The sequence below is a fragment of the Rhamphochromis longiceps genome, linkage group LG6 (assembly GCF_057381845.1).
Source record: "Rhamphochromis longiceps isolate RC_006_pf linkage group LG6, R_longiceps_female_GT1.1, whole genome shotgun sequence".
Classification (NCBI taxonomy): domain Eukaryota; kingdom Metazoa; phylum Chordata; class Actinopteri; order Cichliformes; family Cichlidae; genus Rhamphochromis; species Rhamphochromis longiceps.
In genome coordinates, this window is record NC_140562.1 from 24,511,588 (window position 1) to 24,525,552 (window position 13,965).

The 13,965-nt window shown below is 40.3% G+C and overlaps 1 protein-coding gene across 1 annotated transcript in view; it reads right to left on the bottom strand.

Moving 5' to 3' along the window:
- ctnna2 (catenin (cadherin-associated protein), alpha 2) overlaps window positions 1–13,965 on the bottom strand; it is a 340,484-nt gene that overhangs the window by 12,558 nt on the left and 313,961 nt on the right. The window contains exons 13-16 of the mRNA XM_085409840.1: window positions 12,583–12,734; window positions 8,709–8,822; window positions 1,897–2,078; window positions 839–944 (exon numbers count right to left, since the gene is read on the bottom strand). Of these exons, the coding sequence (XP_085265966.1) occupies window positions 839–944; window positions 1,897–2,078; window positions 8,709–8,822; window positions 12,583–12,734 (554 nt within the window). The remainder of the gene's footprint in view (window positions 1–838; window positions 945–1,896; window positions 2,079–8,708; window positions 8,823–12,582; window positions 12,735–13,965) is intronic.

Consider the following 13,965-nt stretch of genomic DNA (forward strand, 5'->3'; position numbering starts at 1 on the left):
TCATGGATGTACACACTTATTATGCATATAACATATAAAATAAACTTTAAGTATAGAGATTATACTTATAAAAACCTTGTGCTTTTCACTAACGTGGCTGTGTGTGATGATGCATGACGCTTTATGGAGGCTTCAGAAAAAGATTTCACTCTAAAATTTAGCTTCATTTCTTCAGCTAAGCAGCAATGGATGGAAGCCCAGTGTGTGTTAGTGAAACCAACAATAATTATTCCAAAGGTTTGCTAGCTAACAGCAGCAGCAATTACAATGACAACAGGCTGCCTTAATGAATCAGTGAGTCTTGAGCCTAAGTTTATTCTCACTTCTTATTAGAGACAGATGAAATGAAGAAGAACATTATGCATTACCTGGAGTGCTGCTAGCATTTTGAAATACCTCCCACTTCATTTGCTGTACACACACATACACAACATACACACGTATTGCTTTTCACTTCCATCTTCCCCCGGCGCAGCGCTGATTGATTAGATATTGAAAATGGTCTGTCAGCGTGTTTTAGAGAGGTACTCATCTGATAATGAATGCAACACCTCGGTTGGGAGCTAATTATATTAAAGACACAACTTGGTTCTGCTGTCTTGCTCTCTCAGTGTTGGTCCCTTTGGGAGACAAAGTCATGCAGAAACACACCCTGCTGCTTCGGCAAGGCTCATCAATGCCCACAGTAAAGATTTCCATCGGCCATGCCGGCTTATTCACAATTTGCTCCTCCGCCAGAAACCGTGACACAGTCAGAGACACATTTAGTCTGATACAAAGTACGTGTATAATGGCAAAAAATTAAACTAAGCAGACACAAACTGAGTTGCAAAGCTACCTGATCTGCAACAGCACGGGCCAATTTGTCCATCCTCGAACCAGCCTCTGCAATTTTCTTAGCCGCGTTGATCACATCTGAGGAGTTCTTCAGGGGGCCTTTGCCTCTGGGAAAATTCAAGGAGAGAAGAAGGGAAAAAAGGGATGGTGGGTGGAGTTGCAGAGGCAGGAGGCATGCAGAGCTTCCCTTTAAAGACTGCGCTCACCCCAGTGCTGCACAGGCATGTAGGGAAGCTAATTTGCTGTTTGTGGCATTAAAAATATGACACAATACAATAACAAAGACATTCCCAGATAATGGATGAAACAAATACAGTCTACCTGTATCCCTAATGATCCATCTTGGAGACATGCTTTGAAGCACCCTCCAAGAAGGAAACAATTTATGCTTTAAAAGCAAAACATGAATTTTCAGAGAAGTTACGGTAAAAGGGAAAAAATACAGGAGAGGAAACCAGATCGTTTGTGATCTAACTTGGGTTTTTTTTCTTTCTTTTTTGCAACAAAGGGGAGAGTTAATGTGGATAAGAGAACTGTGCCTGCCTCTCACTGATGTCTCATTTTTAGTCACTGGAAGTTGAAACTTCCATTCAGTTTGTTCATGCCAGCGTGAGTCAACGGGGTCACTGCCAAGTAATAACGGTGCAGTCACAGCACCGCAGTCACAAACATTCATGACTAATCATGGTTCTGATTTTCACCAGCCGCAATGGTGTGACCGGTATTGTTTTCACCTTGTGAGTGTTTGTGCGCGTGAGTAAGTGTCATCGTGGCAAAATGTGGTCCTGAGGACACCTACGGATCACGAACTACAGGTGGCTTAAGTACTGTGGCAGGGTTAATGTGACTGTCTGAACGCTCAGATTAAGGATGGCTTTAAAAAAAAAGCAGGAGTCAACATATAGCCCGTCTCTGAACCATGACAACCATTACAGTCTGATCATAACAAAGTGCTTTTTTTGCCTTCAACAAAACAGAATATAGTTTGCTTTTCAAACAATCTCCATCTGCATAATTTTCACATTTAAAATAAAAATGTCCACTGTGTGTCACTCTTACCTGGTGAAATCTGTCATCTCCATCATGATCATGCACATCTGCTTGGCGAGCACAATGATGTCGTTGCCATTGTCGTCCCACTTGGCAACTTCTGCGTCTAACTTGCACTTTTCCTGTCTGAAGCTCTCCACCTGCTCAGCAATCTTTGCCTTCTCCTCCTGGGGAAGCTGTGCCATGATGGCCTGCAGGCAACACGGGAGTATGAAGGAAGCAAAAAGCATTAGAGGAGGAGGAAGATATTATGAAAGGGTACATTTGAGCTGAATAAATTGGGAAGATGGCTCATGAGGGAAAAAACAGTGGAGAAAATAAAGGAGAGAGCTAAAGTTGGGAAGGAGAGAATGAGAAGGAAATGAGAAAGAAAGGGGGATTATGCTAAGAGAAACAGCATAGAGGGCATTTATAAAAGAGCTGTTGCACCATTTGTTCATTTTTTTCCCTTCTGGTACACTTTTTTATCCACTCAACAAAAACTTGGACAAAAGTTAAACATTAAATCTGGGGTCTGATGACTTGCTCCTCTGAAACACTTCAAAATAAAGTTCTAAACTTTATATTTAATGACTGGAACTTTTCAAACCACTTGACATCTTATATCCATAAAAAGCAAATCCATTTTTTTTATTCGCCTTCATTTTTTTTTCTCCTTCCAAGAGAATACATTTGCTCTCTCAGCGGCCTTTGGGGGCAGGTCCAAAATGGCATAAATCTTGTGGCAAGGTCACAGGAGCAGTAAGGACCCAGTATTATTTGGGAGATAAATGTATAATTACCTTGCTTCTTAGACCAGAGAATGAATAATGCATTTGTTCAACATTATGTCAGGGAGGTGAGATGGAAGGAAGAGTAACCTGGTTTCCATTAGGTCGATTCTATTGACTCGAGAGGGTGAGAGAGAAAACGAGTACAGTGAAAAAAGGAAAGTCACCATTGTTTTTTAACCTCATCTATTATTGACTGCCCCCCAAGAACTGCCATTCTCTTAATGAAATAATCACCCTACTCCTCCCTTTCCCTCTTCCTTATTCCCTCTCTCACAGCAAAGCTGGTGTGTGGGGGTCTGGGGCGAGCTTGATGAGCGAGTGCGTCACTTTGCTCAGTGCCCCTGGTAGATGCGTGAGGAGGGAAACGGGAGGGGGGAAAAACCATAGACGACTTGTCTTCTTGAAATTCTTTGAAAGCGAATAAGCATAGGGGAGAGGGCCAACAATGAAAAAGAGAAAATTGAAATTACAGACAGAAATAGGGAAGCATGGAGGCACAATTTTCTCATCAGAGGCCAGCAGATGCGTCCATGAGCTTTGGCCTACTGATCACTTTGTGAGCGGGGTGCTGCAAAGCTTTGATGGCGGTTAGCTTGAAAAAAGAAAAGAAAGAAAAAAGCCCATACGGCATAAACAAACAAGCAAAACCAGCCCCCTCAAGCCCAGTGTAGATTTCCTCTGCTGCTTGTGCCAAGACACACAAACAACAGAGCTGAAGCAAATCCCATTTAACAGCATGTGGGGTGAAAACACTGCTCATACTTAAAACAAATACCAAGTTACTATGTATTCAGACTGCACAATGAGGAATAAACCATTTAAATCACACAAGTGATTCCAGCAGGGCAAACTTCTATTCGCACTGCAGGTATGCCTGCGCGCGTTGCTCAGGGGCTCTGGGTCCTCGGCACCGCTGACTGGCTGAACATCGACTTTGCACTCGCTCGTCAACACATCAAAAACACGTCCAAATGTTAGTTCACCAAGGAGATTTGTATTATTTTATTAGAGTCACGAGTGGTTCTTAAAGCGGTGTCTGTGTCGCATAGCATCCCAATGATGATTTTTTTATGGATGGCAATTTGCAGAAATTGTAAAAACTGTGCTACATGATAAAAAAGTTAATACATTAAAATGGGACGAATTTATGCCAATTAAACAAGGATACTGTGTCTATTTTTCTTTATTATTTTGGCATTTTTTTGACGTGGAAGAAACTCACCCAGAAACAGTCACAGCCTACTTTAACAACTTTATTTTATCAGCAATGAAAACATGGAGCCAAGTCACCAGCAGCACGGCACTGCCTCACCTCAGACAACCTCAAATATAGCTGTTTTTAATTTTCAATTTATTCTTCAAAACTACCTAAGAATCTTAATCTGAACACATCTTAACACATTGCCTTAAAATAACCGTACAGTTATTTTAATATACATTTTTTGGACTGTGTAAGCCACTTAAAAATGTTGCTGTTTTCTTCTAATCTTTAAAACAATTTTAAAAAAAAGCCTCATAATTACATGTCATCCCCCCCTCCATGATATCAAAAATGGTGTCAAGGATCAAGTATTTCTGTGGGCATCAGTATCGAGTTTAAAATTCTTGGATGGTGGCCACACTAATATGTTGCATGAACTGCTCTGCTCACTCTTTTCATGCACACCTGCTTCCTTCTCGCTGACCTGAATCTATGTCGCTGCCACTGGTGTTACAGTTGTTCTTACAGCATTTCAAAAGCTTTTTAAACCCCACAGTCCACTGGTGGGGAAGTCACAACCTGCTGAGCTGAGCCTCAGGTGTGTTCATGTGGGAAATGACAAGGTCAAAGTCTAAATGCCAAGTATTAACACTTAGCCACATTCTACATTTATATTCTCGAAATTCTCGGCTGATTTTTTTGCTTTGTTCTATGTAACACCGCTTGCTGTTTCTCAGCTCTAAGAAAGTTTTATTTATGTTGCTGATTTGAATTGCAACCTGTTCTTAAATTCAAATGAGTCTGAATAATACTTCAAGTATTCACAAATATAATCTTGAGAACAACAAAAGATATTTTAGTCCAGATTCGTTAAAGGTGCTTGTGCTCTCAGCAGGTGGGGTCTGACGATTCAATAGCCCCCCCTTGGATATGACTTGCTGATTACATGTTCACATCTTAGTGTGGCCAAAAATATAATGCACTGTGAGTGCTGCCTCAGTAATAGGGACACTGGTGCTTGTGCTGTGACAGGCAGAGCTCTCTGACCTCAGGTCTCGAAGGTGGTCATTATCATCTTTGCTGTTCACATCTTTCCTGCACCCAACTGTTGAGGCATCAATAATTCACTTATTTCTATTATTATACTGAATGGTATGCTGCCAGTGTCAAAAAGGCTGAGTACGCCATTAGGAGAAACACATGGTATGGTATGGTATGGTTTTGCAAAATGCCACTGCAATGAGGCAGGGAAATAAAAATGTAAATTGAGAATCAGCGATCCTCTAGATGCACCAAAAATGTTTGTTTTTTTTCCTTCTCCCCATCTTCTGCTTGTAGAAACTACATAAAACGAAGTGAAACTGCTCTCCTAAACAACTAAAGGGAGCAAAAAGTCTCTTGAACTCAACAATTTAGAGTGAAAATTCCTTCTCTAAAATTAGGGATCAGGGGAAGTTGAGGAGAGAAAGTGAGGGATTTGGTTAGTATACCGATTCACTCTGAAAACGGCGTGACAAAAGAGAGTGCGTCAGGGAGGAAAAGAGAGAGAAAGAGGTTCTGAACACAAAAGAGAGCTGCAAGCACAGGGGTAAACACACGAGCCAATTGGGACGTCAGGGGAGCAGGAAGGGCCCCTGGTGAAGCACCCCCCCCTGCCAAACACACATGAGCGCGCGCACACTCACACACACCGTCGTATCCTCCTCCTCCTTCTATCCTGCACTCTAGAATTCACTTATCCCCAAATCCCTTTCCCTACTTTACTGATAACAACAAGGAGCGGGCCTCTGGAGCTTAACATAGTGGCAAATCCGGCCGAGGGAGTTCTGTGCCAATACACTCTGCGGCTCGGCTACGTCTGCAGGGATTAGAGCGCTTTCCGGGTTTCTTCACCAAGTGCGGCATCTTGAAATGACTTTAATTTGTTTCATTTGAAATAAACTGCCCAGACACTCAGAGTTCAATTTTATGGATGACCTATCAGCTGTTATCCAATCACAGTGTTAAGAAATGTTTGCCGTGTGTTGGGGTGCTTTATGTTTGGCTCCCCGTGCATTATCTGTGGCTTGTTATAGCAGCAGAGTTTGCTTCGGCATGTTCTGATAGAAAGAGACACTATACACAGACCCAATTCGCCTCTGTGTTTTTCTGCCCCCTCATTATACATGTTTGCTTTAATAACTTGGCTTTATGCAAAAGTATAATACAAGTGAAAAGCAGAGCACCACACAAGCCTGGGGAACAAAGGCTCCTGGGACTGCCCTAGACTTAATTTGATTTTCGCCCCCTCTCTTTGGAGAAAGAAAGAGATTGAGGAACTTACTGAAGATATCATGCCTGTGTCCTGTGTGTGATACGACATACTGAAGGGCCTTGGAGGGATCGTGACTGTAAACCCCAATATGCTCGTGTCAACTCCTATGGCAAAACCAGATTACGCTTTCTCTTGTCTCTTTGAATAGAAACACAGCTCGCTAGCATGGACTTGGCATGACCGTGAGAGGATAGCAAGCTCTATCCTGACACAACTGGATGAGGCAGACTGGGCAGATCACCAGCGGTTCACAGCAAAAACATCTTTTATGAATGCACTTGCCTCATGCATGTTTAAGCTCTGAGGGCATAACAGTAACCATGAGTAAAACAGGCAATATCAATTAACTATGTGAGAGGCTTTGTCAGCACGCCAGATACTAAGAAGGCACATGACGATGCAAACTCAACGTACAAATACGAGTAATCACATTTGATAACCCGCTGTGATATATGGCTTTTTGATTTAAACCACCTTATATCCTTATATCGCAGTAATAAGTTATGACAAAGGGACATGTTGTGACTTCAGACTGTTTCCAAGAAGAGCTGCCCACTCAAATCACAGCTGAATGCCAGGAAAACTAGTTAACAGTTTGGTGCTGTGGAGCTCCTTTGTGTGCAAAGGCTGGTGCATCTAAGCTCAGATGGCCACGCAACGTTACACTGCGGGTGCCTTAGTGGGAGTATACATACAGCAAACTTAAAGTACTTCGCACCCAGGACCCCTACAGTGCTGGATCGGCTATTGTGCACCCAAAAGCCTGCGCCTGTTCTTAATCCTCATAATTAGAATAAATTCTTACTCTTCATTTGAACTGACTGACATTTGTTCTCTTGACAGAAATCAAATCTAAAATATTCTTCCATGCTTGTATATAAAGTGTACATTATTGGTCTGTTTTTAAGGATGGAAAATATATCATTTGAATTTCTCTGAGTCATTTAAACATTTTCTTCTACGTGCTGCTAGTTCTTGATGTTCTGGGTGCTTTATTAAGAAATAAAACAGTGTCAGGTGTTCGATCAGATGCCTGATATGAGCTGTAATTAAATTTCACTCACAAGCACTTCCAGTATTGATTGTGACTTCCATCTTTTAGGTGCAAAGGCAGAAGTAGCAAGATGGTGTCATAGAGTCGTAATGTGGGAGGGAAGAGGTTGGGGTGGGTGGATGGTTCAACATGATATGCAGCTTTGCCCACAGGAGCCTATTTGTTTCCTTCTGCATTTCTCTCTTTAAACTATGAAAATAATCTTTAGCTAACCCAAGGCAATGATAAAAAAAAAAAGAAGAAGATTTTTTCGGTTCTGTTTTCAAGGGTTTGTTGGCAGGAATCATGTGATGATATTGAAAAGTTATACAACATGTTCTCATAGAAAACTTCCACTTATGGGTTAGTTTCTAAAATGCAATAATGGTAAATGAGTTGGTGCTTATAGAGTGCTTTTCTACTCAATTTGAGCACTCAAAGCACGTTCCTACTACAATCCTCATTCACCTACTTTTACATTCATTTTTTCTATGTAGTTTGAAGCACTTTTGCCCTAATGTTAAAGCACACAATGAATGCATTGGGGTCAACTCGGGGTTCAGAGATGTGCAGGTTGGATGAGCCAAGGATCGAACCACTGAACTTCTGATAAGTAGATGACCCACCCCAGAAAAAATAAGAAACAAACAAACAAAAAACCAGATAACGGCCTTACTTTGAAGCCATGACCAGTAGACTACTGCGACTAAATGTCTAACTGAGTCAGTTCCTGTCACACAGGCTACTGTCCAGCACAGGGTTCAGTAGTCATGAGTTAGCTGTTTTGTTTTACCTGTCAGCAGACACCACATGTCACATGTAGCACATTCAGTTATAACAAGCTGCTGTTTTGATGTGTTTTATTTCTCCCTTTTTATGCATTAGCCCCATGCGTGCACACTGTGGAGAGACACGGGCGGGATAATGCAGGTCTCTGCCACAGAGAGAGGTGTCGGGCCAAGTCGCACTCCTGCCATCCACAATCCATTCAACATGCAACACACCGCTAGTCTCTGTGTGTGTTGCTGGAGGGGAGCAAGCACTGATACCCTCTTAATGTCCTTTAAGCTGGGCCCAAGTGAAAAATCACTAATGTGAAACAAAGCCCAGACCATGGCGATCACGACTGAAGCCTTGGCTCAGCACTGCACTGTATTTTGTGTTGTGGCTAGTGTCTGAAGGGAATTTGGTAATTACTTTTGTGTTTGTGATTGCAATTTTACACCTGCCATCCCGGAACGGTGTTTATTTAAAATAATACAGCTTGTTAGGACCATTTAAATGGACTTATATGCTATGTAAATGGACACAGTTGGATGAATCAATTTATGAGTAGACAGGGAATGGGGACGAATGTATACAAAGCAGCAACACTATAGTCACTTTGGTATTTCTGCTACTCTTTACCCAAAACAAATATATGTTATTTTTTATGTCAGCTTTGATGTTGATGTGCATTTGAGCAGTTGCAGCACAGAAGGGATGTGAACATCCACTCACCCGGGCACTCTGTCCAGCAATAAGCTGGTCATCTTCAGTCTGGACACTAGTCCTGCTGCGAGTATCATAGTCCTCCTGTTCAAAGTCAGAATCATCTTCCAGCTCCTCTGGTGTCTGCAGCAAACACAAAGACAGAGATAAAGTCAGAGATCAGGGAACAAACTGAAATAGACAGCTGAAAAGGGCATTTTTTTCTGCTTTCAAGCCCCAATGTGCTGAAATCATGTCCTTCTGATGCGTAGAGAATGGCTTAAAGATCCCTGAAAAGTTAATTGTCTCTGCCATTTTCCTATGTAAGGTCTTCCGTCATATTAAAAACCATATCCAATAGGTATTTCCAAATCAAATTCACAACCATAATGATTTATGCATTATTTACTGAGTGCTAAAAAGATAACTGGGAGGAAAGAGAAAGTCATCTGCGAATACATTTACTGTAACATGTCCCAAAGCATGTTGTTTAACTGCAGGAGAATAAATCTGTGAACAACTTGCATTTGTGCATTATTCACAGGTAAATATCTGGACCCATTTCCACAAGATCATTGATTGTAACTGCAGTTTATACAGAATGATGTTAAAAAGGAAGCCAAAAAGGGCTGCCAAGTTTTAGTCAGTTAAGGGGAGGAAGCAGCTTGGGGCGGAAAGCGATGGTGCAGCAGAGTATTTGTGAAACAGAAAAGCTCAAAGTCAAAACTCTTTACAAATGAGCATAACAGAGATGCTACCAATATGTTTCAATCGCTTAAATATTATAATCAGTGTTATTATTAATTTTCTTTGAAACATTTTGACTTAAAGTCTTTAGCCAAACTCTTAAGTTACTGTTTGAATCCTGACTGCTTTTTTTTTTTTGGCATAAGATTTAAAAACTGCTGTGCAGTGATTGTAAGTTCTTAATGTAATTCAAAGCTAAAATAGTTTCAAAGCTGGGGAAAAATCCCTGTGTGTTTCATCAAATAAAGAATTCAGAGGAATTAGCAAGAAGAAGAAATGAGAGAATATCTGCTTCAGTTTGTTTATAACTTTGTATGTGTTTTCTGTACGAGGCGAGTGACTCAATCATTAATAAGCATCGTTATTCCTCTCTGCTGTCTTTTAAGTGACGTCCCAATGACAAAGGCTGTTAGTTTGCCAGGTAACTTCAAAGCAAGTAGTTGATCTAACGCAGATGGATTAATTTTAACAGCATCACAATGATAACACAGCTGGGCGGCTTAGGTTCTGTGGAGCAGAGGATCAAATATAGACATGTATCTGTGTAAAATTATTCTTACATGGTGACAGCCTGTATTCACAGTTCTGTCACAGCTATGCTTGTGAAGTGCATAGTGTTGCCTGGTTATTTATATCGGTATTATAATAAACTAACAGTAGTTTAGTTTTTCTCAAAAGGAGCACTTACAGTATAAAACAGGACCACAAAAGTACCACAGGTTGCTAGAAGGCCTACATTTAACTGTGCTAAATTTCCTTCTTAATTTTAGTACAATGCGAATGATTTTCTTTCAACTCAATCAGTGATATGATTATTCTCTAAATAAAAATAAAAAATGTGCCCATTCTGCCCTAATTGCATCGTTGAACTAAGGAAATAAAAGGCAAAAGGGAAGAGCATTTACACACTGGAAATTTGCTACTTATAATTTATTCACACAAATCTCAGGCCATATGGAGCTTCATTATCCATTCTTTAATTCAAGTCAGTTTGTTTGCTCACAATAGTGGGAATACAATTTCTTTATAGTTTCATAATAGCCCATTTCGTGCATATCCATTTGTAATAGGTTTTATAAAAGCAAATGTTTTATCAACTCATTCTACTGCAAACACCTACAATTTAGCTAGCATACAATTCATTTATTTTACTGTTTTATTGAACATAAAATCATTTTTTAATCATTTCTTTTGTTGGTAGCTTCACTAAATTATAGGATCTTGTTTCTTTACTTTCATTTTATAGATATGACAGTGTTATCCTGTCACAAATTAAATGCAGTGTATTGCTGGTGCAGCTGTTTAAGTCTCGGGTAAAATATCCAGGATAAGGGAACCAGTTGCTGACTATCTTTGTGAGACAGGTTATTCATGATAGCCAATTTTAAAAAAAAAGAAAAGAGCCAGCTGTGTGAATGTGCAGCAGCGAAGATGATCGGTTTTGCTTTTCGTCAATAAAAAAAAAAGTCTGATTAGAGCTGTGATCACACAGACATTAAGACTGTAATAAAAAACAAAACAAAAGCAGCCCCCTCATTGATTTCAATCAGGTCATTGCGTGGGGGTGCCAACTCAGAGGTTGCGTTACCTTGGAGATTGTGTTGCTATGTGTATAGGTTTCTGCTATTTACCTTGTAATGATTTTAACAATCCTAAGGATCTTTCAATAAAAGAGGCCTGCTATTACGATTACATTTTAGCATTTACACAGGCCATGAAACAACTTAACCCCATCAGATCACAGCAGCTCCTTTCATTGATTTCATTTTTAATCTGAATGTCTGGTAAGTTTGAACTTTCTAGGTGAGAAAGGCTGTAGGTCAGTTTCCTGAGACTGGGACACTGCGTAAATATTGGTTATATTGCAGTCTCCACCCATTGTTCAGTTTCATATCTCTTCCATTCTGTGCAATACTTACTACTTTCCCCCCCTGCAATCCTGCGTGCATGTGTCTGCGGGTACATAAAGGCCTGGACAAAAACTATGTTTCCAAGAACTTTCATAATAACTTTCCACTCTACTCAAGTTCAGCCTCAATTTTTAAACACTGTGGAGAATTGGTTTCTTAATCCGCTGACTGCTCATGAGATCTGTGCTGTAAAAATTCTAAAGGAGCTATTACTCGGTCTAAGTGGGGGAAAAATTTAAAAAAGTACACTTAAAAAAAATAAAATAAAAATTACACGTGGCACCAACATTTGCTATTTATACAATGAAGTCAGACGACAGAGAAAGCAAGGATCTTCCAAGTTGTTTCCCCAGAAAGTAATTGTACTTGGATAGGATTATAAAGCCAGCTGGTCCCGGGCAGTTCAAAGCTGCCTGTTTTACATTATTTACTAACATCAAATTATTTTCCATAATTAGATTTTTTTCTTTCCGAAGCTGAACTGGGAAACTTTCCAGCCTGCATAAAGTTGAATAAATGAATTACGTGGTGAAAGAGGAGGGACAGTTGGGGTGGGGGGGGTGGGGGTGCAGATACTGTAACATCAGATTTGGTACGTGAAACAGCAGAGCTGGTATCTTGTTGTTATGGAGCCGTTTTATCGTGACACGCTGTCAAGGGTTCTGCCAGAGTCATAAAACAGATCATGTGACAGTGGTGACACTCCAAATGAGAATTGAAGATTTCAATTATGCGCTTCTTCATCCTTAGGGCGGATGTATTTTTGTCACAAAACTTCCACTATCACCCAAGACAGACAGCAGCACAGTTTTCAGTGGGAATAAGGTCCCTGTGATGAATAGCAAAAAAGCACAAATTTGTCATGTTCACCAGTAGATTCAGGAAGTTTTTAATGTAACAGGTTTTATGATAGAAACCCCCCACAAAACACAGGTTATTACCTCAACAAGACAGATATTTAAACCAAATTTAAAATATGCTAATGGTAGTGAAGCTGCAAAAAAGCATATATTCAAACTAAATAAGCTCAACATTAGGAAATGAGCAAACTGTTCAGATGTTTAAAATAAAAAACCCAATCAAATATTTTGAATACACAGAAGAAGATGGGAAATTGGTGCAATTTGCTTTTTTTTTCTGACGGGCAATTCAAAACACTTTGACACTATCGCTGAGCTCTAGAAGCATTTCAAAGTATCTCAGCTAGTCTTTCCCTTTTGCTCTCTTGCAGAACATAATGGACGTACCCTTATCATGAGGACGGCTTTCCTGACGTCGCGGACGCCATCGTAGACCAAACGGGATGCATCAATGAACTCGTTCTCCTCAAAGGGCTGTGGGGGGTTCATACTCAGTGCCTCGATAGCTACTTCCACTTGTTCAGCAAATCGGGGCATTACTGCAGGAAGAAAGAGGTAATGGAAGTAGAGATAGAGAACAAAAGAGAGACAGGAGGTATGGGTTTATCACTTTTTTCTATGATAGGTGAAGGATTATGATTAAGTAAAGGAAAATATATAAGAAAACACAGCTATGACTGTGCTGTTTCTCTATCCAAGGACATGGCTACCACTGTCTTCAAAATGTCTCGCAGCACATTCTTCATCAGTCTGTGTTCACTTCTGGAATGTCACCCTAAACCTCTTTATAAACAACAATATGCCATTCACACACTGCACATCAATTAGCTACTCCACATCGGCTTACCCGGCACGGAGACTGACCTGTCTCTCCCAGATCGGTTTGTGTGTTTGCTGCCATGTGGCACGGGGAAGTGTATGTATGTGTGCGTAACCTGGGAGCTCGCTCAGAGATGTCTGTGTGCTTCAGTGTTACAGCGCAAGGACGCGAGCTCAGCCTGTCAATTCACAATGCCGACGAAGGGAAACAATTTCATCAAAGTCTTTTCGAGGCAGACAAAAGCCAAGCAACAAAAGAAACGTCCCTACTGACCATAAAAAATGGTTGGTTTTGTTGTCGGTACCCATTGGCTAGACCTGATGGAAGAGCTTTATGTTTTTGTGTCTTCAAATGAATTGTGCTGAATATGAATAGACATTGTTTAATATCCAAAAATACAGACTGAAGGTTTTAAATATTTAGCAGGCCACCTTTCCAAGTAATCTCCTGTTGTGTCACAATAATTGAATTCCAGCTATGATAATGTACTTTTTTTTCTTCTTATGGACTTTGTGCTGTAGCAAATTATCATAACAAAAGCAAAGGCTTACCTAGAAAGCCAGTTGCCAGCTAGAAAAAGGTGTCCATTTACTGTAGATTTGTGGGTCTCTTTTCAAACACTACAAAAGCCTAAAAACCCACCATCACATTTGATTTCATTACAGTAGCACAAATAGAAAAGTATTTTCTTTGAATCCGGAATAGATATTAGAAAATGACTTTATGTACAGAAGGACTGGGTGAGACAAAGAGAAGGACATACTGTTTTATGTGTTTTAGGGAAAAAAACATTCAGCTGCTTTAGAAGTAATAAGCAACAAATGTGTATCAATGGAGTGGATTTTTGAAGTGCTGATACTATGAATAGTTTAAGACAACATCATTAGAGGAGAAGACAGCTCTAATGAGCACAGAGAGATAAGAAAAACTGTGGAAAAGACAAATGAGGT